The sequence below is a fragment of the Nicotiana tabacum genome, chromosome 6, assembly GCF_000715075.1.
Source record: "Nicotiana tabacum cultivar K326 chromosome 6, ASM71507v2, whole genome shotgun sequence".
Taxonomy (NCBI): Eukaryota; Viridiplantae; Streptophyta; class Magnoliopsida; order Solanales; family Solanaceae; genus Nicotiana; species Nicotiana tabacum.
The window spans coordinates 137,472,620-137,497,108 of NC_134085.1; the positions used below are offsets into that span (position 1 = coordinate 137,472,620).

Consider the following 24,489-nt stretch of genomic DNA (forward strand, 5'->3'; position numbering starts at 1 on the left):
TTAGTGGGAATGATGGATGGATAGCTACGTGATGAGTATGTTACAACTGCGAGATGTATCTATATGACTTGGAAGTGACGATGGAGACCTGTTGGATGATAGGTGGACTATTAAGTGTTTGATTTTTCATTGTGATGCTTTGTCAAGTTGTGGATGTGTTGTTAGGATGGTTTTGGTGATTCTCTAGCAGGTGGATAAGCCCAATTACAAAGGAAACTCTGCCGAAATTTTTGAAAATTTTGGGACTTAGTAAAAAAAATGTCGCCGCCTAATAGTGGGCTTAACTGTTGTGTGAGTGAATGAAGGAGTGAGTTTAATCTCACCATGGTATTACGGCAGCAATAATGTATATGTGTTGTGATCTATGGCTTCGAGCCAAGTTGGGGAGTTTGCTATTGATTAGATAATTGTGCGGTCATGTGCTATGTTGGTTCCGGTTCGAGGCATGCTGGCGAATCAGCTCTGGTTACGGAAATTGGTCCGAAGATGGCACGAGTGAGGGAAAACTTGGACAAAGGCTACATGGTGCTTTATATATGTGTGAGAATCACAGTATGTCTTAAGCTGTCATTGGTAAAGAATGCTCGGTGCATGGAGCAGGAAGATGTTTGGTTGTACTGGAATGAGGTCATACCCTGCGGTGTCAGAGTGCTAATGAGGAACGTGTGGTTATGTTCCTTGGATCAGGTGAATTGCATTTTGAATAAGAGTAAATGACTTGAGAGAATGATTCTAATGTGTTCGAAAGTCGTGTAATAGTGGCTTTGAGTTAAGTGGGAGAGTCCCACCGCTTACGATTGGGCTGCATGGTTAATTACCTGCGTGAATTCTGGTTATTAGCGTATTGATGGATTATTGCGGCTACGGAAAAGGACCATGAGTGGTAATTTGAGTAAATGAATTGTTGAATGCATGTTATGGTTAGCCTTATTGGCTCATGTTCACACTTGAGGGAAGATTCATGATTTATGCCTCGTATAGGTGCAAGCTTCGAGGGAAGTGATCCCGCTGGGTGCTTCATAGAGAGGGTATTCATATGTTATAAAATTCAATGGAGTGGTTGCATTCGGGGCCAAGTCGGAGCGGGTGGCTCTCAGTAACGGTCCTCATGAATTCAAAGGGCAAAGTGTGGTGCCTAATGATGTCGACATTATAGATACAGATAAGAATCAAGCTTTGTAGCAGCTTATGAGAAGGTGCCCAAAATGTTCTATAATATTTTGACTTGCAGTGTAGCATTTGGGAGATATGAAATGGTTCGTGGGATTTGAGACAGCATGGTCTCGTGATTCAAGGTCACTCCGGAGGAGTGCAGATGGAGTATGTTATGTGTTGAATGAAGAAGTATTATTTCTAAGGCAATTAAGGGTAAATTGGAAGGAGGTAGGTTGATTAGCCATAGTTGAATTGGCATATTGGTGTCAGCGATCAGTTCCTTCAGCGTGAGAAAGTTATGCAAGTGATTTGTGGCGGTACGTGTGAGGCTTGTCGACCACCGTAATTGATTTTATTCAGAAGCATTCTTCTGTTATGTCTTGTTATGTGGAGGCAAATCCCGGAAGGGTTATGGTGGCTTGGACCACTACTTAGATATTGGCATATTCGACGGTTATGAGAATTCGCCTGTATGTTGCTATAGTTCTCCCGAAGTAAGTTAAATGGAAAGTCTTATGTGATGAAATATTAGCCTATCGGCGGTTCCAGAGTTGTGATGGAAATCATGTCTATCGTATATCGGCACGTGAGGTGCAGTGAGTGGTATGGAATTTGAAGAGGGGACCAAGGTCTCAGTTTGGTCAATGAATGTGATGTCACGAGCTCGGATGAGCAGGAAAGGAGTTCTAGTGTTTTGAGTAAGATGGGTATTGATGTTAGTATCACCTGAGACCGGTGTTCTGTGAGAAAGGCTTTGCATCCTGGTTAGGGATTCTTGATCACTTTTCAGCGTTAGTGCAGCCGGTGGTTTGAATGTGCGAACCCGTTAATTATTTCGGAAGATGGTGGGAGCTTGTCCCACAGGAAGATTGTATAAGTGTGACATGTAGTCACTTGATTAATTAGAAATTTAAACCAAGTATGAGGATTTTGGTAATATCATCCATTTGAGAATTTATGCCTGGAGGGCACTCTGCTTATTGGGTTATAGACCTATGAAATATTATTGGCCTAGCTTGGCACGATCAGGATCGACTTGAGGTCGGGGGATAGATTTAAATGTGGAATTGAGCCTTACGTCAGGCCAGTTGTGTTTATTTCAGCAATGCGCTCTTTATAGAAGGATAGTCGCGGTCTTATTTCGTGGTCAGATAATTCTGTAAAGATATATTGTGATGTATGAGTTGTGAGACGGCTTGGTAAATTCCTTATGTGTTGAGGTTCCGCTCAGCGGTGATGTTATATGAGTAGGATGGCTCTTGAGACTTAGATCATGTATCGCACCTCAGTTGTGCTTGAGTTGTAGCCTATAACGCTATATGTTTCCTTGGGAATGGTATTATGCACCTTAGTGTGTTTATGACCGATATTCGGTATTTGGATGTGGTGAGCTATTCAGCTCGACGTGTATCTCCTTATGTGAGTTCTATATGTGGATCGGGTGGCACACCTCCATGGGTATGTTGTTTGGATCGGGTTGCGCGCCGCAACAGTGTGATGTTCAGTTCAGTGCCCATATTTGCTTTTATGTGTTCTGTTTACCTGTTTTCTGAGGAAGTCCATGTTAGTGTGCGAGTTGAGTAGTTCCTCCCAGAGTTCACTTCCTTTTGTATCACGTTCGAATTGGTAGTCCACTGGCACATTGTGGCATCTTGTGGGATTTTTTATTATGTCCGAGGTGACTTATTGCCTGAGCAGTTCGTACTGGGTAAGACGAGGTTACTAGATTTGGGGTCAGTGCAAACTGATTATATGAAGTATATTATAGAGCAAAGATCATTCTTTGGTTTGAGACAAGGTAACTTGTCAGGAGTATAGATCCAATGAATTGTTGATTCAACAGTTGATTATGAATTTCGGCACATATCTTCAGTCGTATCGGTGTTGTAAAAACTAGAGCAAGACCTATGTAAGTCATGAGATGCAATTGGAGCATCAGATTTGTGGAATTTCGACTATTATGTTTAAAGAATGTTATTGTGGTCCTATGAGTAAAGTGATGCAAAGTGTGAATTCAGCAAAGTTATGCATCCATGTTTGGGTACAACGTGTGGAGATTGATATGGTGGTCGTATGATGGAAACAGGCTTGGCAGGAAATTCAGGATGTTGGAATTGGACCTAATGGCTTATTTGCTTGAATAAGGGAGTATCTACAGAGTTATCAAGCTAATGTGCTCAACTGAGTGGTGGTATCACGGGAAGGTGCATGAGGTGTTAAACAAGTGATTTCAGACTACGTCAGTGTAGTTCTCAGCACGTTCAAGGACGAACGTATGTTTAAGTGGGGGAGATTATAACGACCCGATCGGTCGTTTTGAGCTCCGGCGCGTCATTCAGCAGTTTGAGGCCATGAGCAGCTTCATCTCAGGTATATTGACTTGTGTGTATGGTCAGAATTAAAATTCAGGAAGTTTGGAGTCAAATTTAAATGGAAATTCTCATTTTGAAAGCTTAAAATTGAAGAAATGAACTAGGATTGGAATTTTGAGTAAACGACCTCGGAATTGGGATCCGAAGGTTCTAGCAGGTTCGTATGATAATTTCGGACTTGGGTGTATGCCCGTATCGGGTTTTGGATAACCCGGGAGCGTTTTGGCGCCTATTGTGGAAGATAGCATTTTAGAAGAAATTGCATCAGTTTGGCTTAAAATGCATTTCAGTGTTATTGATGTCCGTTTGGAATTCCGAGACTGGGAGTAGCTCTGTATGGTGATTCTGGATTTGGGAGCGTGATCGGAAGGGAATTCGGAGGTCCGTAGGTCATTTTGGAGCGGTTTGGCTAAATATAGAAATTTGAAGGTTTTTGAGAAAATTCGACCGGAAGTGGAAATTTTGATATCGGGGTCGGAATGCGATTCCGAAAGTTGGGGCAAGTCCGTAATATCGAATGTGACTTGTGTGCAAAATTTGAAGTCATTCCTGAATGATTTTGGTAAGGTTTGAGACACTTAGTCTCTTTTAAGGAAGCTTAAGTTGGAAAAGTCAACCGGATATTGACTTATGTGTTAGAGAGCTCGAAATGCAAATTTTATAGTTCGGATAGCTTTGTTAGGTGATTTGGGACTTAAGAGTATGTCCGGAATATTTTTGTGATGACTGGTGTAGAATTAAGCTTGAATCGGCAAAGTTAGTATTTTGGCGAATTACGGTTGATAGGTAAGATTTTGATCCGAGGCTCGGAATTGAATTCTGAGAGTTGCTGTAGCTTCGTTATGTCATTTTGGACTTGTCTGCAAAATTTGAGATCATTCGGACTAGTTTTGACGTGTTTCGACATCGGATGTGAAAATTAGAAGTTTCAAAGTTCATAGGCTTGAATCCGAGGTGAATTTAGTATTTTTGCGTTGTTTTTGGTGATTCGAAGAAACAACTAAGTTTGTGTCATATTATGGGACTTGTTAGTATACTTTGTTGGGATCCCATGAGGCTCGGACAAATTTTGGAAGAGTTTTTGGAAGATTTTTGTGGTTTTGAGCATAAATGTAATGATCTAAAGGTTCATTTATAGTTCTAGAGATCCAAATTTGATTCTGAGACTTCCTAAATTTTGATAATGAATTATAGGACTGATCTAAAAATTTTGGTCTAATTTCATCAAGTCGCGATTGGGTTTTTGACGCGAAACATGAGTAATTGTTTAACGAGCGAAATGGATATCGCATTGGGCAAATGAGCTCCGAATTAAGTTTCGATTGAAGGGTTGTGTTTGTATTATTATTTGTAACTCATAGGAGCAAGAATCGTCTAATTCCAAGTTCGTATGAAGGAGTTAGAGTCTTTTTAGTGAAATTAAAGAGTGCTGGTGCATCAGGTCTGGTGTGGCACTTTTAGCGACCAGATTAGCACCTTTAGCGACCGGATTTGGGTCTTTAGCGACCAGATTTGCTTATTAAAAGCTGCTGCATTTCTGCTCTTTTTTTTTTACCTATTTTCTTGCGAAATAACACGGTTTGGGGCGATTTTTGAGCAAGAAATCATGAGAAATCTTGAGGTAAGTCACTTGTGATTATTTCTACTCCATAATATTGAATTATCATCGAATAATCCGACTAGATTACATGTTTTTGAGGTGTAAATTGGGGATTTTGGACCTAGGGATTTGAAAATAAGATTTGAAGATTTGAGGGTCATTTGAACTCCGATTTTGGTAAATTTTATATGTACGGACTCGTGGCGAGACGAGGAATTCGGTGATGTGACTTTCGTAATTTTTCGAGAAGTGAGCCCGGGGCTCGGGTTTTGCCAACTTCGTGATTTTTAGCGTTTTTCGAGTATTTTCGATTGGGTATTGTTCCCTTAGCATATTGTGATGTATTCGCTCTGATTTTGGTTAGATTCGACGCGCGTGGAGGCCGATTTGAGGGGTAAAGACATCGCAAGCTATAGATTTCACCGGTCGAGGTGAGTAATGATTTTAAATGATGCACTGAGGGTTTGAAACCCCGGATTGCACAACATACTGCTATGTTGAGATGAGACACGCGTTGTATGACGAGCGCGGGGTCATTTACTATTGGGGATTGTGACTTGGTCCATCCCAGTTGATATTTTTACCGCGTAATTGATAAAGATTTATTGTTTTTCACTATGATTGGGGCTTATTTCCATATTTGGGCTTCGTGCCAATTATCTGAAATCTTTTGTGAATTTACATCACTATTTTCCTCACGAATTGAAATATTATTTTAACTCAATCCAATTGAATTATATTATTTTGTGAACTCAGCTACATTTATACTCAACTCGAGATTTAATGATATTTATAATGTTGTTGAGCTGAGCACTATTGTTTTACTGATGCCCAAGAGGCTTATGATTATTTTCTGGACTGATTGAGGCCGAGGTCCATACGTGAGGATATGTTGAGTGATGTGAGGAGGCTTTCGGGCCTCGAGTGTTATGTGAGGAGGCTTTCAGGCCTCGTGTGATGTGTGAAGGCTTTCAGGCCTATTGATATTGCGCTTGGGCTGTAGGAGCCCCTCCGGAGTCTGTACACACCCCCAGTGAGCGTAGGGTACCCAGGTGAGTTGGGAGTGGGACCGAGAGGACGTTGCTTGTGTGTGGTGAGTTGGGAGTGAGCCCGAGGGACTGATGTTGTGTGCTGGTGAATTGGGAGTGAGCCTAAGGGGCTGATGTTGTGTGCAGGTGAGTTGGGAGTGAGCCCGAGGGGCTGATACTATACTGAGATTTACATATTGAGCCCGAGGGGCAAGCTTTTGATTTATCCTTACTGTGAAAATTATTTGTCTTTACTGTTTTAAAAGAAGAATTATCTGATACTCACTGTTTTACTGTATAACTGATTTTACTGCTTGGGATAGCGCTATATTGTGCCGTTATGAGATTTCATATTTTCAGTCGTTATTTATTTTTATTACTCAGTGGGTCGGAGTACTCACATTACTCCCTGCACCATGTATGCAGATACAGGCAGAGCTGAGTTCGCTCCTGAGCGCTGATTCTTTCCATGCCAGGCGGTGACTAGGAGTAACGAGGTAGCTGTTGACGTCCGCAGCCCCGTTTTCTCCCTTATCTTTGTTATTTATGATAATTCCAGACTTTGTAAAATATTAGTAAACTCTGTAGTAGCTCATGACTTGTGACACCCCGATTTCGGGCTTAGTTGGGATGGTTTTCCTTGTTCTATCACGTTTATTTTGCATTTAAGATTATATTGCACATGATTTGGACTTATTCCTGCTAATTAATTATAAAGAAATGTACTGTTTTGTTGATTGGCTGGCCTTGTCCTCACGAGAGGCGCCATCACGACCGGGTTGGGATTTTGGGTCGTGACAAAGCTACACTTACAAAGTTCTTCAGTTAATTTTGAAAAAAATTATTTTTTAAGTAGCTTTAAATGTATACCTTAGAGTTTAAATCTTTATACATTTAATTATAAATTTATTAATAATATATTAGTTCTATTCAATATTTAACTAGTGAAATATGCATATCTTTTGAGATTTTAAATTTGAATAAATTTCTTATTTTTTATATGTAATATTAAAAAAGGAAAAATAATTGATATTTAGATAATTTTTATCTATAACGACCAAGTAATATTTGTTGATACCCAATTTTTCCTTCATATTTTTAAAATAAGTATATATACTTTCAAAGTATCATTTTTGTATCATTATATTTATACAAATAATTTATAATTTTTCCTAATTTTTAGATCTTTAAGATTATTTTTTTCTTGTATTTAAATCACATGAATATTATTAAGTACCGCTTGATTTATTTTGTGATGATTTAATTACCCAAATTTATTATTTGCATCAACATATATGTTTCAGAATATTTTTTACTTTATTTTATGTAAGTATATTTGTATTTTTAAGCTATTTACATAATTTTACGATAATAGGCTATATTCGTGCATAATTATATTTTATATTATTTGTGCTAAAATAGCATTTTTTATATTTTTATAATGTTAGATTATTATTTTCAATCATTTTATTTTATTATCTATTAAATAGTTTTATAAATTATTTTATTAATAATTTTCATGTATTTAATTTATAGCCCAATTCAAGGCTAATTTAGGACCACATTAGTGGCCCAAATACCCCAAATCCTTGGCCCAATTTCTCAAGTCCAAACCAGACGACCCCTTTTAATTTTCAACCCAATCAGGACCCGATCTCTAACCCGCCCCGTCTCTCGCTCAATTTTGGCCGTTTATCTCGGAGGATCAATGGCCCATAGCCTCTCTCTCACTTTTAATTACCCAAACCCTACGAAACCATACTTATTCTCCTCAATCCGCCACCCTAAACCGCTCTCAACTCTCCTCCTCCCTCTTCTTAAGAACCCTAGTCGCCTTCTCCTTAATCACCTCTCCTAATTCTGCTAATAATGAGATTTTACCATTATTTGCTTACCATATTTGGGTTCTTTTGGTACTGGTCACACGTTTATAGCATTACTTAGGTATTTTCCCAATTTTGACAAATACCACCTCTATATCGGATGAGAATCAACTCAATCTTGGAGATTTGGACAATATTTCGTCCACATACACGAAGAAAAGCTGGATTCTTCATACTAGTTGGCCGATTTTGAGTTTTAAACCCTAACTAGGGTTTGAAGTTTGATTTTTTTCCTTTCCGGTTCCCCTACTGACTTGCATGTGAGATTTTACCCTTTTTGTTCATGTTTACTTGATTTCTTTCTTTGTTTATTTGCCTGATTTTACCACTATATAAATGCCTCCCCTAATCCCCTTTGAACAGAGGCTAATCGCTTAACAACTACTGTTAATCCTTTATTTTTACTTTTTATTATTTCTGCTCTCTCTTGATTATGGTCGGTTGGAAGCCAAGGCCACTAGAATCTTCGCTATTAACTTTTCTAGTGCGAGCACTGCTCAAGGCTCACTAAAGCTCCTGTGAACTCTGACACACTAGGATTTGGGGTTTTTTTTACTGTTGCCTTTCTGTTGCTGTACCCTTGTGTTCGTTTATCTTCGTAACTGGTTAGCATTCTTGACCCTCATAGCCTTCATTGTTATTCCTTTACTTGCTTAGGTGTGTATTCTGTTAGGAAATCCCTGCTCTCTCTGTTAGCTATAGCATTAAAAGATGAACCTCATAAGTCTTAAAGTTCGCCTAGTACCAAGCTTGTCACTTATGTTGCTACGATTATTTAGCACTCCATGGGTAAGCAAGGCAGCTGTCTTAAAGTTTGGGCCTAGTTATCGGGCTAGTTTGGTACTCAAAACTGAAGCGTATTAATAGCCATCCGTAGTTTGGGCATGTTCATCACCTAAGGCTCCAGGCTTAGTTGAAGACCCAAAATCAGCCTGGGGTATCCTGTATTTGCTGTATTTTGGGCATGTAGCCGCCCTATTAAGTCTGTAACTATTTTATCCTATTTGGGCCTGTAATAATCTGTAGTAACGAATAATGGGGATATTAGTGGAATTGGGGGGAACGAGTATATTCTAATGCTTGCATAAAAAGGGTAGAAACACATGTTTATAGGGTCTATGTGCTCTATTCGCCTTTTCGTTTAGCATGCCTTAATTGTTATTTTGTTTAGTGTATTCCTATTCTGCCACTCATAGAAATCATGCTTATAGAAAATCACACACACTTCACTCTACCTGTCTAAAATATGTTTAAGTATTTGCTATACTTGTTTCAAGGTTTACTATTGTGCAAACTTAGACAGCATGCCTATAGGATAAATAACACATGTTTCGTTACTTCCCATCTAGATACCATGTCTATATGGTTTCAATTAATTAATCAATCAATTATTTTTATTTCTCTTAACACACCGCTCATTTAGATATCATGACTATAAAATTTTAATCAATTAATCAATCACTTTGTTACTTTGTCGTATTGCCCCACTTAGATGACATGCCTATAGGGAGAAAATATGTAAAATCAATTTCAACTGTTAGAAATCATATCTATAGGACACTGTCATCTTCCTAAGAAGCATGCCTACAAAACCAACACTGGTAATTCGGGATTCTGAGATCATTTCACTGCCTTATTGCGCATATAATTAGAAATCATGTCTATAGAATTTGAAATGCTTTAATTTGCCTATACGTTACAGTACTGCCTGTATAATACTTAGAAATTAGAATCACATAGGAACCATGCCTATATGATTTAACAACTTGATTCTGAAACCGTCTACTGCCTAATCTGAAAATCTGTGATTAATCGAGTGCTTTTTGTGCTTATGTGTGGAGGTTAACTTGAGCCTTTTATTGGTATTATGTGAAGTCCTAACTGTTTGAATGTCGCCTAGTTTTTATCATTTTGAGCATCCTAAGTAAGTCTGGAACCACCCAAATAGAGGTCCAAAGCTTCCTGGACCATAGGCATATGATGGATAATGCACGCATAAGACGCGGCTTAGAATTGAATTAGAGCGCTTTTAGGTAAACAACTTCAACATAGTAATTGAGTAGCAGGAGATGATAGTCTGTACCCGCTGAATAATATGAGCAACTCCTATTTTAAGGGAGTTGCGAAGTATTATTTATATTGCACGGGGTGATCCTTTAGGCTAAAAAACTTGGGACCCCTTCCCCTTTATGCTTGCTAAAAGAACTTAATCAATTAAATAGAGATCGACGTAGTTGTGATCTTTAAACTTGTATTCATTATTCATATAGTTTATTCTTTCTCATATTGGCTTATGTTACAATAGGACTTTCAACTTTCGTATCTTCCTTCCTACGCTCACCTAGTTCAATTATATAATTCACATAATTTAAAGTTTGATCGGGACCCACAGTTGTGGACCTCAAAGAGTGCCTAACATTTTCTCTTTGAGGTAACTTGAGCCCTTACCCGATCTTTGGTGATACGGACTAGTCAAACAGAGTTATTCGCAAAATAGGTGCCCTAACACATCATAAAAATCGTTAGGTGATAACTCATCTCTTTTAATACTCATTTAAAAGAGTTGTCACACACCGAACTCCGCTTTCGAGAGAAAACAGGGGGCGATAATATTTAAACGTCAAATGTTGTTATAGGTGTGTAACAACCATTCACTATATATAAAAGCTAAAAAATATCGGAACAAACGAAGTTGTTTTAAATAGTGTCGATTATAGCTGCATTTTTCTTTTTCTTTTCCTTTTCTTTATTTCCTTTCGTGTATCTTTATCCTTTTCTTTTTTCGTGTTTCAATCCCGACAACCTAAAACCCTTTATTTTGTCAAAGTTGTTATAGTTACTATTCGGTATCTGTTCTGTCTGATTGTTTAATGCAACTTTATTTCTAAATGCATTTAAAATTCTCAAATTTAAGATTCCACTTGTAAGAACATTCACACAGTAAAATAAAAAAGGTAATATGAAAAATTCATGTTATATTTCATGAACTATTTTTTTAAACTGCTAAGTGATTGAAAAGAAATAATGTTGGCTAGTGTTTTTAATAATCCCAAGTATCCCTTCTCCTTTGTCGTCATTTCTCCTAGTATTCAGTTTGTAATTTTTTTTTTTTTTGGTGGTGATGCCCACTTAAAATATTCGTCTTTACTGCACTTAAATTGGAAGTTATGTGTTAACTCCAAAACTATTATTCTCATTTTAATCACTCAACTAATCCACTGTTGGAACGTAAAATTTAGCTTTTCTCAAATCTTCATCACCTCTTTTGGCAGTTAATGTGTTAACGGATACTCTATTACAATTGGAGAAAGGGCAGAGGCGCCAATTTTTAATTAATTAAATCAATGATGAATGATTTGATTACAAACTCTATATTTGTCACCAACTTGTTGATTTTGTGGATGGAAGGGCGACGAGATCGAGTAGTTTATATGGAAATACCAACGTAACCATGGTGGACAACTTGACCACTAGTTATCCTATTAATTATAATCGGGAAAACGTTAAAGAAGTGGTTGATTAATACCCAAGAATGCATGAACAAAATCTTGCGAGTGCAGGATTAATTAACCCAAAACCTATTCTAGTTCATGCAGTGCAAAAAAAATAATAGTTTCTACCTTTAATTTTGACTTTCCAACACTGTAAAGGTTTCTGATGTTACCAATTAAAAGCTGGCCATGAACGTGATATAGGGTTCTTGAAAACTCCGGTATGTGTTTGGAAAATATTTGGGTGAAATTGAAAAACATATATTTAAATCTAAAGTAATAAATTAAGAAGTGGTATCTACAAGGTCTAGTTATGTTTGGACTTGAATTCCATGGAAAAAAAACTTGAAGATTATTTATTAGTAAAATTCCATTATTTCATATGACATGAAATACTTCTGAAATAAAAAAATTTCACTGGTATTTCAAATGTTGAGTTCATCAGTATTTCTGATGGCCAGCTAAAAGATAAATTCATCTCAGAAACTTAGACCGTACTGTCCTCAAACTTCAGCAAGTACTAACTACCGTGCTTTTCCAACTTCTCATAAGACTTGGTAGAGACCTGCAACAGATTTTACAAACTGTTAATTAATATATCTAAAGTATATATAGTACAGGGATTCTCTTAAATAATCTTCTAGATCATGGGAAATAACATCCACATTTCAGCAGTTTGTTCTGAATGCTTCACAATTGCTGAAGGAATAAAACTTTCTTGTTTCTGTACCCTGTATGTAGCTACAGAAAAAAGAGAAGAAGACCGACCAAAATATAGAAATTATTCATTCTTTTAAAATCGACACCGGTATTTGATCATTTTTAACTATTGCAGATTTTGGTTCATTACCTTATTAGATGATGGAGAGGTGCGCGCAAATCTGCTTGGAGAATTCGTGTTTACTAAGTGTCCAGGGGAGACAGATACTACAGTTGGTGACTGCATATATGGGGAAACTGGTGAGCGCAACATTGGACTTTGTTGGTAAGATATTGGTATCTGATGAATACTTGAAACTGGAGATGCTATTGGACTTTGCCACTTCAGTTTAGAAACCCCTGACGCCACTGCTCCTGGAGATCTTCTAGGCGAAAATATCATCGAGGGAGGAATATTGATTCTAATTCTGTACACAAGAAAATCAGAGACTCAGCTATTCAATGCATTCTTATGATATAGTAAACTGAAATTGCTACAGTTACATACTTCTTGTGAACATCAACATAATCATCAGTCTCATCATATATAGGTTCCTACGACAAAAAGTGAAAGAGTTAAAGCAGACCAATTAGCTAGGAATCATCAGTTTCGGAAAATTAAACAAACAGAAAACATAACCAACATGAATAAGTATTAATTTTACCTGCAGAAGTTGTTCAAGAACATCTTCCATTGTAATGATACCAATTGCTTCTTCTCCTATAATCGAAGATCATTCCAATTTATCAAAGATATACACTTCTCTGGTTTCCCGAAAATTATATTGTACTGACTATTCTTACCTTTTTCATCAACTGCAGGTTCTTGAATTGGACGGGGAAGGATGTTTATCTTGATTATATCATGTTTAGCAGTGGCATTTTCTGCAGCTTCTTTAGTATTCCTACTACTCTTCAAGACTACAGCCATATGGCTGTTCCCTTTCTGGAACTGGTTCAGAAGATCATATAATGGTAAAGACTCTGGGACCCTGAGGGAAATTACAGTTTTAGTTATTTGAGTCCAAAATTTATTCAAAAAAATTGTTTAAAATTTTCGTAGAGATTAAAAGGGCAGCCCGGTGCACTAAACTCCTACTATGCACGCAGAGGCGGATTCAGAATTTTAAGCTTATGGGTTCCTACAACAATCTCAAGTTAATTTAAATGATAATTGGATCAACGAACTGGGTTCCAAGGTAAATATTCTTATACTTTTAATAAATTTTTTAATACAAATACAGAGTTTATGCAAAAGTTACTGGGTTCACAGGAACCCGGATCCTTTTCTCTGGATCCGCCCCTGTATGCACGGGGTCCAGAGAATGGCCTGACCACAAGAATCTATTGAATTCAGCCTTACCTTGCAGAAGGCTGTTTTCACGCCTCGAACCCGTGCCCTCCTGGTCACATGACAATAACTAGTTTGGATTTACTTTTATATAAATATCGCAACATTTCAAGTAGTATTTTCTTAATATGTCCAAGCCAAATGAACAGCTAAAATTGGAACGGAAGTACTACTTTCTTGAAAAGAATGCATCATATTATACGTAAGAATTTACAGTATCGTACTCTGGCATACTCCTTATACTGAGATCTTTGATTGGCACCTCATCTTCGGGACGATATTTTATCAAATTCTTCACCTAGAATTGAAGAAAAGTTAAATATGCCATACAAAGGAATAGCAAAAATGTTGCAGAATGATACTAGTATATTTGTTTTATTATCCCATTAAATATTAATAGAGTTTCTGAAAAGACTTACTAAGATTAGTCCTACAATGTTCGTTGGACTGCCAGAGTATACAGGTACGCGACTGTGGCCTTTACTTATAATCAGATTCATCATCTCACTGGGAATATAATCATCAAATTTTGGGTTACTATTAACAAGGTGTGCTTATTGAAGGAGAAATTTGACAGAGAGTTAGTAGCATACTCAGTCAGTTTAGAATGAAGATCAAGAGAAAATACTCTGGACATGGGGGTCATTGCATCTTTAACCATTTTCTGAGCTAGGTCCAATGCTCCAGCAATTATGGTAGTTTCGTCGTGGCTCAACTCTCCACCTTTCCCTGCCTATCATCACCGGAGGCAAATTCATGATCTAAGTGTTGGGAATAAACCCCGTAAAAATAATATTCACGGTATTAGTGATAAACGCGGAACACTAAGTTATGGTTAAATCAACAAGAATAGAAATACAGCAATAATGACACCAAGATATTACGTGGAAACCCTTCTGAATAAGGGAAAAATCACAGCCAAAAAGAGCAACTGATATCACTATAGCAAGAAATTTTACACTGTGTAGTAACGAATACAAATACTCCTAAGACCACTACACCCTCAAAAGAAATAAACACTCTTTTGCTTTTTTCACCTCACTACAATATCTCTCATACTCTATTTTTCTTCACAAACTATTTTCTTATAGTTTATGGAATACCTTGCTCTCTCTCTCTTTCCTCTCTTTGTTGGTGTGTCGAAATGAGAGTTAAGACTCTCCTTTTATAGCCAAAACCTCACTCTCTAAAGCCTACAATATTTGACAATTTACACACCCTTTTCACAATTTCAACAAGGTTGGCTACCAAACCAAACCAAGTCAATAAAATTGGCTACCAAATTATACTAATTCAACAAGGTTGGCTACCAAACCAAACCAAGTCAACAAAATTGGCTACCAAATAATTTGAACGAGATAGACACCATATCAATCTCCCCCTCCAGTCTCATTCATCTAGAGGAGGTAGCACTATCTTCTAGTTTCAGTGCATGCCGAGAAGTTCTTTGCATAGCTCGAACTTGTCTCTTGGTACCACCTTGATCAACATATCTGCAGGATTTTCACTCGTGTGAATCTTTTTGACTTGAAGTGATTCGTTCTCCACTTGCTCACGAATCCAATGATATCTGACGTCAATGTGTTTTGTTCTCGCATGGTACATGGAGTTTTTGCTCAGATCTATTGCACTTTGACTGTCGCAATAGACAACATACTCCATCTGTCGCAATCCAAGTTCTTGAAGAAATCTCTTTAGTCATATCATCTCTTTGCCAGCTTCAGTAGCCGCAATATACTCCGCTTCAGTTGTAGATAGTGCGACACACTTCTGCAACTTCGACTGCCATGATATAGCTCCCCCTGAAAAAGTAAACAAATATCCAGTAGTGGATTTTCTATTATCAAGGTCACCTGCCATATCAGAATCTGTATAGCCCTTTAAAATTGGATTTAATCCTCCAAAACATAAGCATTCATGTGAGCTTCCTCTTAGATACCTGAGTATCCACTTTACAGCTTCCCAATGCTCTTTTCCTGGATTTTCGAGAAATCTGCTAACAACACTGACTACATGAGCAATATCTGGTCGAGTGCATACCATTGCATACATCAAACTTTCGACAGCAGAGGAATAAGGAATCTTGGCCATTCTCTCTTTTTCCTCCATTGTTGTTGGACACATCTTCTTGCTCAACTTCAGATGACCAGGAAGGGGTGTGCGAACCAACTTAGCACTTTTCATATTGAAGCACTCCAGTACACGTTCTATGTACTTCTCTTGTGACAAGTAAAGCTTCCTTTCAATTCTCGAACGAGTAATTCTCATGCCCAAAATCTGCTTAGCGTGACACAAGTCTTTCATTGCAAAAGACTTATTCAACTGTTTCTTCAACTCGTCAATCTTGGAAGCATTCCTGCCCACAATCAACATATCATCCACATATAGCAAGAGGATGATAAAATCGTCATCAGGAAACCTTTGTACAAATACACAGTGATCTGAAGAAGTCTTCTGGTAGCCTTGCTCCCCCATAATAGACTTAAACTTCTTGTACCACTGTCTGGGAGCTTGCTTCAATCCATATAGACTCTTCTTAAGTTTGCATACAAGATTTTCTTTACCTTTTACCTTGAAGCCTTCAGGTTGTTCCATATAAATATCCTATTCTAAGTCACAGTGAAGAAAAACAGTCTTCACATCCATCTGCTCAATCTCCAAATCAAGACTGGCAGTCAAACCAAGAACTGCCCGAATAGAGGACATTTTCACGATAGGAGAAAATATTTCGTCAAAGTCAATACCTTTCCTTTGACCAAATCCCTTGACAACCAATCTAGCTTTGTATCTGGGCTTCAAACTATGTTTTTCAACTTTAACTTTGAACACCCACTTGTTTTTCAAAGCTCTCATGCCCTTAGGCAATTTCACCAACTCATAAGTATGGTTCTCATGCAGAGATTTCATCTCATCTTGCATGGCTTCAATCCATTGATCCTTGTGCTCATCCTCTATGGCCTCCACATAACATTCAGGTTCTCCCCCATCAATGAGTAATACATACTCATTGGGTGAATAATAGGAAGAAGGAGTACGAGGTCTAGAGGACCTCCTGAGTGGAATATCTAGCTCGTCCACAGCTTCGTGAGTAGGAATATCTACCTCATCAACATTAGTATTGTTATGACCATCACCATCAATATGCTGATCTGGAATATGGTTCTGGGCATCACCATCATCATTGATCCCACCAACGTCATCCGCATTTGTATGAGGAACTTGATCAAGATTAACTAAACCTTCAGAACTTAGAGATTTTAGCTTCTCCGCTTTGTTAATATCTTCAATGGTTTGATCCTCCACGAAGATAACATCACTGCTTCTCACGACCTTCTTCTCAATTGGATCATATAGCCCGTAACCAAACTCATCAAGGCCATAACCAATGAAGATGCACTGCCTTGTCTTGGCAGTTAATTTTGACCTCTCATCTTTAGGCACATGTACAAAAGCTTTGCAACCGAACACTTTCAAGTGGTCATAGGAAACATCCTTGCAATACCAAACTCTATTTGGAACATCACTTTGCAAAGCAACCGCAGGGGATAGATTAATAATATGTGCGGCGGTCAACAAAGCCTCACCCCAAACGGAATTCGGCAACTTTACTTCAGAAAGCAAACATCCGACTCTTTCCATCAAGGTCATGTTCATCCTTTCTGCTAAACGATTAAGCTGAGGAGTCTTAGGAGGAGTCTTCTGGTGTCTGATACCCTGTTCCTTGCAATATTCATCAAACGGTCCACAATATTCACCACCGTTATCAGTACGAATACACTTCAGCTTCTTTCCAGTTTCTCTTTCAATTGAAGCCTGAAACTGCTTAAAGACACCCAACACTTGGTCTTTAGTCTTCAAGATGTAGACCCAAAGTTTCCTTGAGCAATCATCAATAAAGGTAGCAAAATAAAGTGCACCACCCAAAGTCCTTGTCTTCATTGGACCACATAAGTTTGAATGCACTAACTCAAGAAACTCTGTCTTTCTTGAAGGAGGATGAGATTGGAAAGAAACTCTTTTTTGTTTTCCAGCCAAGCAGTGCTCACATTTTTCTAATTTTGCACTTTCAAAATTTGACAACAATTTCATCTTGGCCAGGACATTTAGTCCTTTCTCGCTAATGTGGCTAAGCCTCTCATGCCATAATGTTGAAGAGCTATTGCTCTCAACGACATTCACCATATCAACATAGGTAGAGGTCGTAGTCTAGTATAGACCACAACGCTTTTCCCCACGAGCCACAATCATGGAACCTTAGTGAGCTTCCACTTTCCAGCACCATTGGTACTGACATATCCCTCATCATACAAAACACCAACAGAGATCAAATGCAAACGAACATCAGGTGCATGCTTTACATTGTTTAAAACTAGTTTAGTTCCAATACTAGTTTCCAAACAAATCGTTCCAACACCAGTCACCCTAGATACAGTCTCATTACCCATACTCAAAGTTTCAAAGTCACCCTGAGTATAGGATGAGAAAAATTCTCCCTTGATGTCACATGAGATGTGGCACCACTGTCCACAACCCAGATTGACTCATCACAAGCAATATTTATCAGATCTGCATCAAGGACGGTAACAAGATCTTTTGTAGTGACGGTGGCCACACGATTGCCATCTTCTTTCTATTCTTCCTTATCTCTATTCTCCTTTTTTAAAATCCGGCATAACTTCTTTGTGTGCCCTTTCTTCCCGCAATGATAGCACTCTATATCTTTAAGTCTGCTTCTGGATTTGCTTCTATTATGTTCTCTATTTTGAGAACCCCGATTCTTGCTTCTCCCCTAGAGTCAGTCACCAAGACATCTGATGAGGAGGAACCCTGAGATTTTCTTCTCATCTCTTCATTTAAAAGGCTGCTCTTGGCAAGATCCATAGAGATCACACCATCCGGAGCAGAATTTGATAATGAAGTTCTAAGAATTTCCCAAGAATCTGGTAGGGAACCAAGTAGAAACAGGCCTTGAATTTCTTCATCAAATTTAATGCCCATAGCAGATAACTGGTTCATGATCCCTAGAAATATGGTTCAAAACATTATCGTCAATCCACTGTCTAATAAAGCCGCAAACCTGCCTATGTAATAAATTCCACTCTTCATCTGATTTATTATCAGGCTTTATAGTGGTAAAGACAGGTTGATGAAAATTCTTGACATAGAGCAAATCTTCCATTTTGCCCTTCCAAATGGCATAATTTGTGCCATTTAAAGTAATCATTCTACTAGTGTTGGCTTCCATCGTTTATCACAAATACAAATACTATTTATTAAGAGACCAAAGTAATTCTTTTCTGATGTGGAAGTTCAGACTGTGCTGCAACCATAGAGTATACTCAGACACAACCTTGGCTCTGATACCACTTGTTGGGAACAAACCCCGTAAAAATAATATTCACGGTATTAGTGATAAATGCGGAACACTAAGTTATGGTTAAATCAACAAGAATAGAAATGCAGCAATAATGACACCAAGATATTACGTGGAAACCCTTCTGAATAAGGGAAAAACCACACCCAAGAAGAGCAACTGATATCACTATAGCAAGAAATTTTACACTGTGTAGTAACGAGTACAAATACTCCTAAGACCACTACACCCTCAAAAGAAATAAACACTCTTTTGTTTTTTTTCACCTCACTACAATATCTCTCACACTCTATTTTTCTTCACAAACTATTTTCTTATAGTTTATGAAATACCTTGCTCTCTCTCTTTTCTCTCTTTGTTGGTGTGTCGAAATGAGAGTTAAGACTCTTCTTTTATAGCCAAAACCTCACTCTCTAAAGCCTACAATATTTAACAATTTACACACCCTTTTCACAATTTCAACAAGATTGGCTACCAAACCAAACCAAGTCAACAAAATTGGCTACCAAATAATTTGAATGAGATGGACACCATATCACTAAGTTAGTGACCAGTTCAAAAAGAGTATGATTTTATTATATGTATTCTTTTTTTGTTGTTGCATATGTTTACATAATTCGGCTGAATCAAGCAAAGATAAGGCACAAAGCACTAACCTCATTACCATGCATATTCACTAAGGTCTTCAGCTCAGCACGGCGTAAAAGTGCTGAGTGCCCTTTACCCAGGAGTCGATCCAACAACTGATGAAACCAAGTGAACAGAAATAATTAATTAGTTGACTAAAACTATGCCCTTTTCATTACTATTTTAATATTAATCTGGGGATTAGGGCTTAATTTCTCTAGGATTACAAAGAAGATAAGACTTTACCTTACTGATGGGATAAGATAAAGGGAAGACAATTATGACAAGCAAACGAACCAAAGGTGACAATCTTGCACCAATGCTCAGTCCATAGCGAGAACAGACTGCCTGAGGAATAATCTGTGTGGCAGGGAGAAAATTGAAATTGAATTAGTCCATTTAAAGAAACAAACTCTGATCTCTGTCCTAGTAATACAGTAACTAAAAATGAACTCTTAAAAAAAGACCTCTCCAAAGGCTAGAATAAGGGTGACTGATATTAGTATAGCACCCCATGCAGGAAGTAGAGCATCTAGAAATATTGGAAGAGCCTGCAGTTTGATGAAAACATTAAGCATATATCAGCTCAAAAAATGGCACTAAATGAAGGATAATGGGTGGAATATCACTAGAAACCAGTGGTCGATCCACAATTTAAACGATGTGAGTTCTAAGTTGAGAGAGCATGTTCTGAAATATATATATATATATATATATATATTGATTTTTTACACAAACGCTAGATTCCGCTGAGCCAATGAACACGCGACTGCTAGAAACATACCTCCATAGCCATGGCGTTACATATTAGAAGGGTACAAAGGAGCAAGTGCTGATTCTTTACGATGGGAAGAATTTTCTCTATGATCAGTTAGAAATAGAGTAGTAAGTACTCATGTGACAAAAACAAAAAAAATATTGAATCCAAACAGGGAATAAATAATTACCTGCGTTTTTGCGATCATTTGGCTGACCAGCCTTAATGAGGACTTCAAGATCCATAAGGCTAAGGGACATGAGTCCTAGTGTTAGTCCAGACATAAGTCCAGCAAAACACACAAGTGACACACTGATTACTAAGTATACCCAAAACATGGTTTCACAGCATGGCACATCATTTGCTGCCATTTTGTGTTAATTAATTTGACGAATTTTCTGATACTAAAGTTAAAAACGGAGGACGTTTACAAAAGACTGGATTTTGGATCAGAACTACTGAAACTTATATAAGGAGGGAGAGGAAGCACAGGTGGAAATTGCAACCTGTGGATAAGAATTTTTTTTTTATTTATTTATAATAAAAAGAATGATGAGATGGATTAATCTACATATATATACTAGTGCATTTTTGAAATCGAGCTGTTGAGACACTAATGATTATTTAATGATTTAATCCATTCAATAATGTTTAAACAACCCCAATTAAAATTTATGGTCGAAACACGTAGTTACTCAGGGAACTAATAAGCCAGATTTCTTAATGATTGTCTGCTCGCTTTTTTATGCATCATTAATTAATAAGTGCCTCAGAACTTGATTAACATTTTGTTTTATAAACAGAAAAATAAGTCAACTTTATCGAATCAGTGAACCTCCTAGTGCATTGTGACGTGGAAGACACTTCAAATTTACTATAAATCAACTTTATCTCTCTGAACCACGAAACGCTATATATTGCTATATAGAGTAAAATGTTAGCAAAATTTGATGGGGAAAGTAGGAAAGGAGAAGAGAAATACGGAAATAGTAAACCAAAAGATGAAGAAGGCTCAGGGCGTGATTAGATCACTGTCTGAAAAGAGTAATTGTATGCCTATGTGGGGTTAGTTAATATATAAAACAAAAAGTTTAAAACCTACTGAAAAGGAAAACCAGACACTTTTCTGTCTCTCATCTAAAAATTAAAGTAACCATTTCTTCTAAAAAATCTCAAATTCTCATCATGGTAAAAGTCATAATTTTCTAGGTACATTGTTACACGTCTTTCTCAGCCATTCGTTATTCATTTCTTTTATTTTCCATACAGTATCTTGTATCGTGGTATTTGCCTCTGTGATATGGTTGAGTAGAACTGGACAATAATGTGAGATCATCAGCCCTTAAATGCTCTCCGAAATATATAGTAATATAAGCCAATAATGAACTAAAAATATCATTTAAAATGCATATATGTGCATTGGAGCAGTTGACAAATCAACAAATAACTTGCAATGATATATCGTATGGCTGATGCAAATATGTTGTTAGTTTAATTAAATGCATATATACTGTGAATCAGTCGTAAGTCAATGTTTGATTACGCGAAAAATAGCAGTCTCGCCACATAATTGCTTGACAATTAACATCTACTTAGATAGATAATTGGATTGAGTACTCCGTAAAATACATTTTGAAAGAGGATTTAATTCATTAATCTGGATAGCACATAAAAAATTACTTAGTTTGACTTAGCACAAAGTTAAAGAAGGAAATAATTACATTAGAAACTTTTGATCTTAATCATGTCATAGTTGTGTTTCTATAAGGCTTTTAAAATTTGTGTGTTTAAATATGACATTGCATTTGTATGGTATATATAAAAGCTTTTTATTAATAGTAAAATGAAAAACATAGAGTTAATTGTTTTCACATACATAAATATATCATTCCTTTTTAACGAGTCTTTTCAACTAGCATAAAGCTTCATTTGTTTTTGGGGTAAAGGCGAGCCTATTCAAAAATGTGGTTCTCCCACTATTTACATTCTTCTTGGAGGATTTCTTGAGGATGAGTGGCGTAAATTTAAGCATGAATTGCCTATTCATATATGTGTTGGTCCATTTTCGTTAATTTCGTAATGGATTCAGCCATTCAGATTAGGAATAAGAAGTAAGCTGAGCGACAAAAAAATAATAAAGAAGAAAGTATATAAGAATTCAGACAGTATAATATTTTGGAATTTAGCTCAAAATAAATAGTCATTATACATTTAAAATGAGCCGTAGTACGTATAGTTTCAAGAACATTTTATTTGGAGTTTACGAACATGCCAGTATTCTAGGAAAATATTCCTCATCGCTTAGATCATATAAATAGTCTAAAACACCGAAAGCCAGTGAAGAAATTTCGTCGAAGTTCGCTTTAATATAGTACTAATATTAAAACCCGGTAACTATTAAATAAAATTAATTATAATAAATTATTTTATTTGTTTGAATACATTAAATCTATTATTTCAATTAAGTTGCATAATCAAGCATTTATAAATTCAATTGTATTTAAAATAACACATTTATTTATGTTCGCTTCTAATTGTAAAATCAATCATTTTGTAACTTTAGTTAAGCAAAGCATTCTTCTAAGTTCTAACCATGCGCCATATTGCAATCTAACATAACTCAATTAACCTCAACTTTTTTTTTATTAATTAAGATCAAAGAGATTTTATTTTCTAGTCGTGTACGGGCGTCGAGACTTTGGTAGGGACTTTCACTTTTCTTCTTTTCATGACAATATGTTTCTCTACTACTCATATGACTGCAACGAATATGCCAAACATGTAAATTAGGATTAATAGCTTTCAATATAGCGGCTGACATACATATTTAAATAATTCTTATTTTTAAAGTTTTGGAAGTCTCTAAAAATATATGCATTTTAATGGTAAATTTTTCGCTCTACACACATTCAGGAACCATTTAGAAGAAAATCCACTCATGTTTGGTTTTAAAATCTGTATGATATAATATGTAAAATAATATTTAGCGCTTTATTGTCTACAGCTTCAAATGGAAAAACTTACTTCTTATGAAACCTTCTTTAAGCAAATAATATATATGACACACTCGGTTTAAGTTCTTTAATTTTTGTCACCCAATACATTATTATCATCATCTCGCTTACATATATGATTAAAATACGATTTAAGATTATTACTTTGAAAAGCTATTTAAGGAATACAGTCCAACAATCTTAACCATCCAATATGATATAATTATGTTTAACCATAAAAAAGAGCCTCAAAACTATTTTAAGGAACAAAAATATATTTTTCCATAATAAACGATATCCAGACTACAACCAATACTTCTTTTGTATAACTTATTTTCTTTGTTGGCCGACATTAAAATGCTTTTGCTAGTTTACATAATAGTGGACTCATATGATTCAACCGATTACTAAGCATGATGTGGTATTTAAGTTTCATATAGAAAAACATAGAACACTTCATCTATTTCAAACTTCTTCCAGTAATAATGAGGATAATTAATTAATTTTCTAAATATGGATTAGAATAAATAATACCATTGAAAAAAAATGATAATTATGCTGAACTTCATTAAAGTCAATCGGTAGTCCAAATATCTTTATTTATGATCTCCTTATTCCGGTGCATCGACATCCGTAAATCAAAATCTAAATTTATTTAAGTTTAAAATTAAAGGTAAATCAAAATTTTACCTAATCTTTTCTTTATTTGTGTGATAAAAGACTTGTAAAATTGGTATGATTTTTGTGACTTTAATTATATAGATTTACATATCAATGATCATATATCTTTATGCCATAATGAATTTTTCTTTTAGTTATTATTAGACTTTTAGTCTATCACATGTTTCAAAAAGAAATTTTTTCTTTCATTTTTACGACAATGCCAATAGAATATTTCATACCTTTTTCTCCTACTTATATTTATTCAAAGTATTAATTTAAAAATTTTGAAGAACGTTTATTCAAAAGGAAAAAGCTTTTGCATAGATTGTACTTAAAGAAATAATATAGAAGATAGAATATTTTACTATGATATAAAATCTATATTATATTAACTATCAATTCTGCCTATGTTTAATACTATTTTATTATATTCTTTTCTCTAATTAATGCTTGCTTTATTTTCTCACTTTGAAGGAAAAAAATAAATTTTTCTACG

General features: G+C 36.3%; 1 protein-coding gene and 1 long non-coding RNA gene across 2 annotated transcripts; one reads left to right on the plus strand and one right to left on the minus strand.

Annotated features, from left to right (window-relative positions):
• Positions 1-285: 285 nt before the first annotated feature.
• Positions 286-6,851, plus strand: LOC142181844 (uncharacterized). The gene is made up of 2 exons (XR_012710738.1): positions 286-5,558; positions 6,582-6,851. It is a non-coding gene; the product is annotated as an uncharacterized LOC142181844 (long non-coding RNA).
• A 5,013-nt stretch (positions 6,852-11,864) lies between these two features.
• Positions 11,865-20,841, minus strand: LOC107779579 (DUF21 domain-containing protein At5g52790-like). Its single transcript, XM_075255444.1, has 13 exons — positions 20,528-20,841; positions 20,365-20,441; positions 20,048-20,131; positions 19,827-19,940; positions 19,610-19,696; positions 14,173-14,312; positions 13,999-14,086; positions 13,804-13,877; positions 13,033-13,220; positions 12,894-12,949; positions 12,737-12,783; positions 12,380-12,656; positions 11,865-12,094 (listed from the first exon to the last, which is right to left on the minus strand). Exons 1-13 carry the CDS (start codon positions 20,706-20,708, stop codon positions 12,050-12,052), a joined length of 1,458 nt encoding a protein of 485 aa, XP_075111545.1. The 5' UTR covers positions 20,709-20,841; the 3' UTR covers positions 11,865-12,049.
• Between the last annotated feature and the right edge of the window lie 3,648 nt (positions 20,842-24,489).

Coding starts and splice junctions, on each gene's coding strand:
- LOC107779579 (XM_075255444.1), bottom strand. CDS start 20,708: ATGGCAGCAAATGATGTGCCATGCTGTGAAACCATGTTTTGGGTATAC. Junction 13,878..13,998: donor ACATTGTAGGACTAATCTTA/GTAAGTCTTTTC, acceptor CTTCAATTCTAG/GTGAAGAATTTGATAAAATA. Junction 12,950..13,032: donor ACCTGCAGTTGATGAAAAAG/GTAAGAATAGTC, acceptor CTTCGATTATAG/GAGAAGAAGCAATTGGTATC.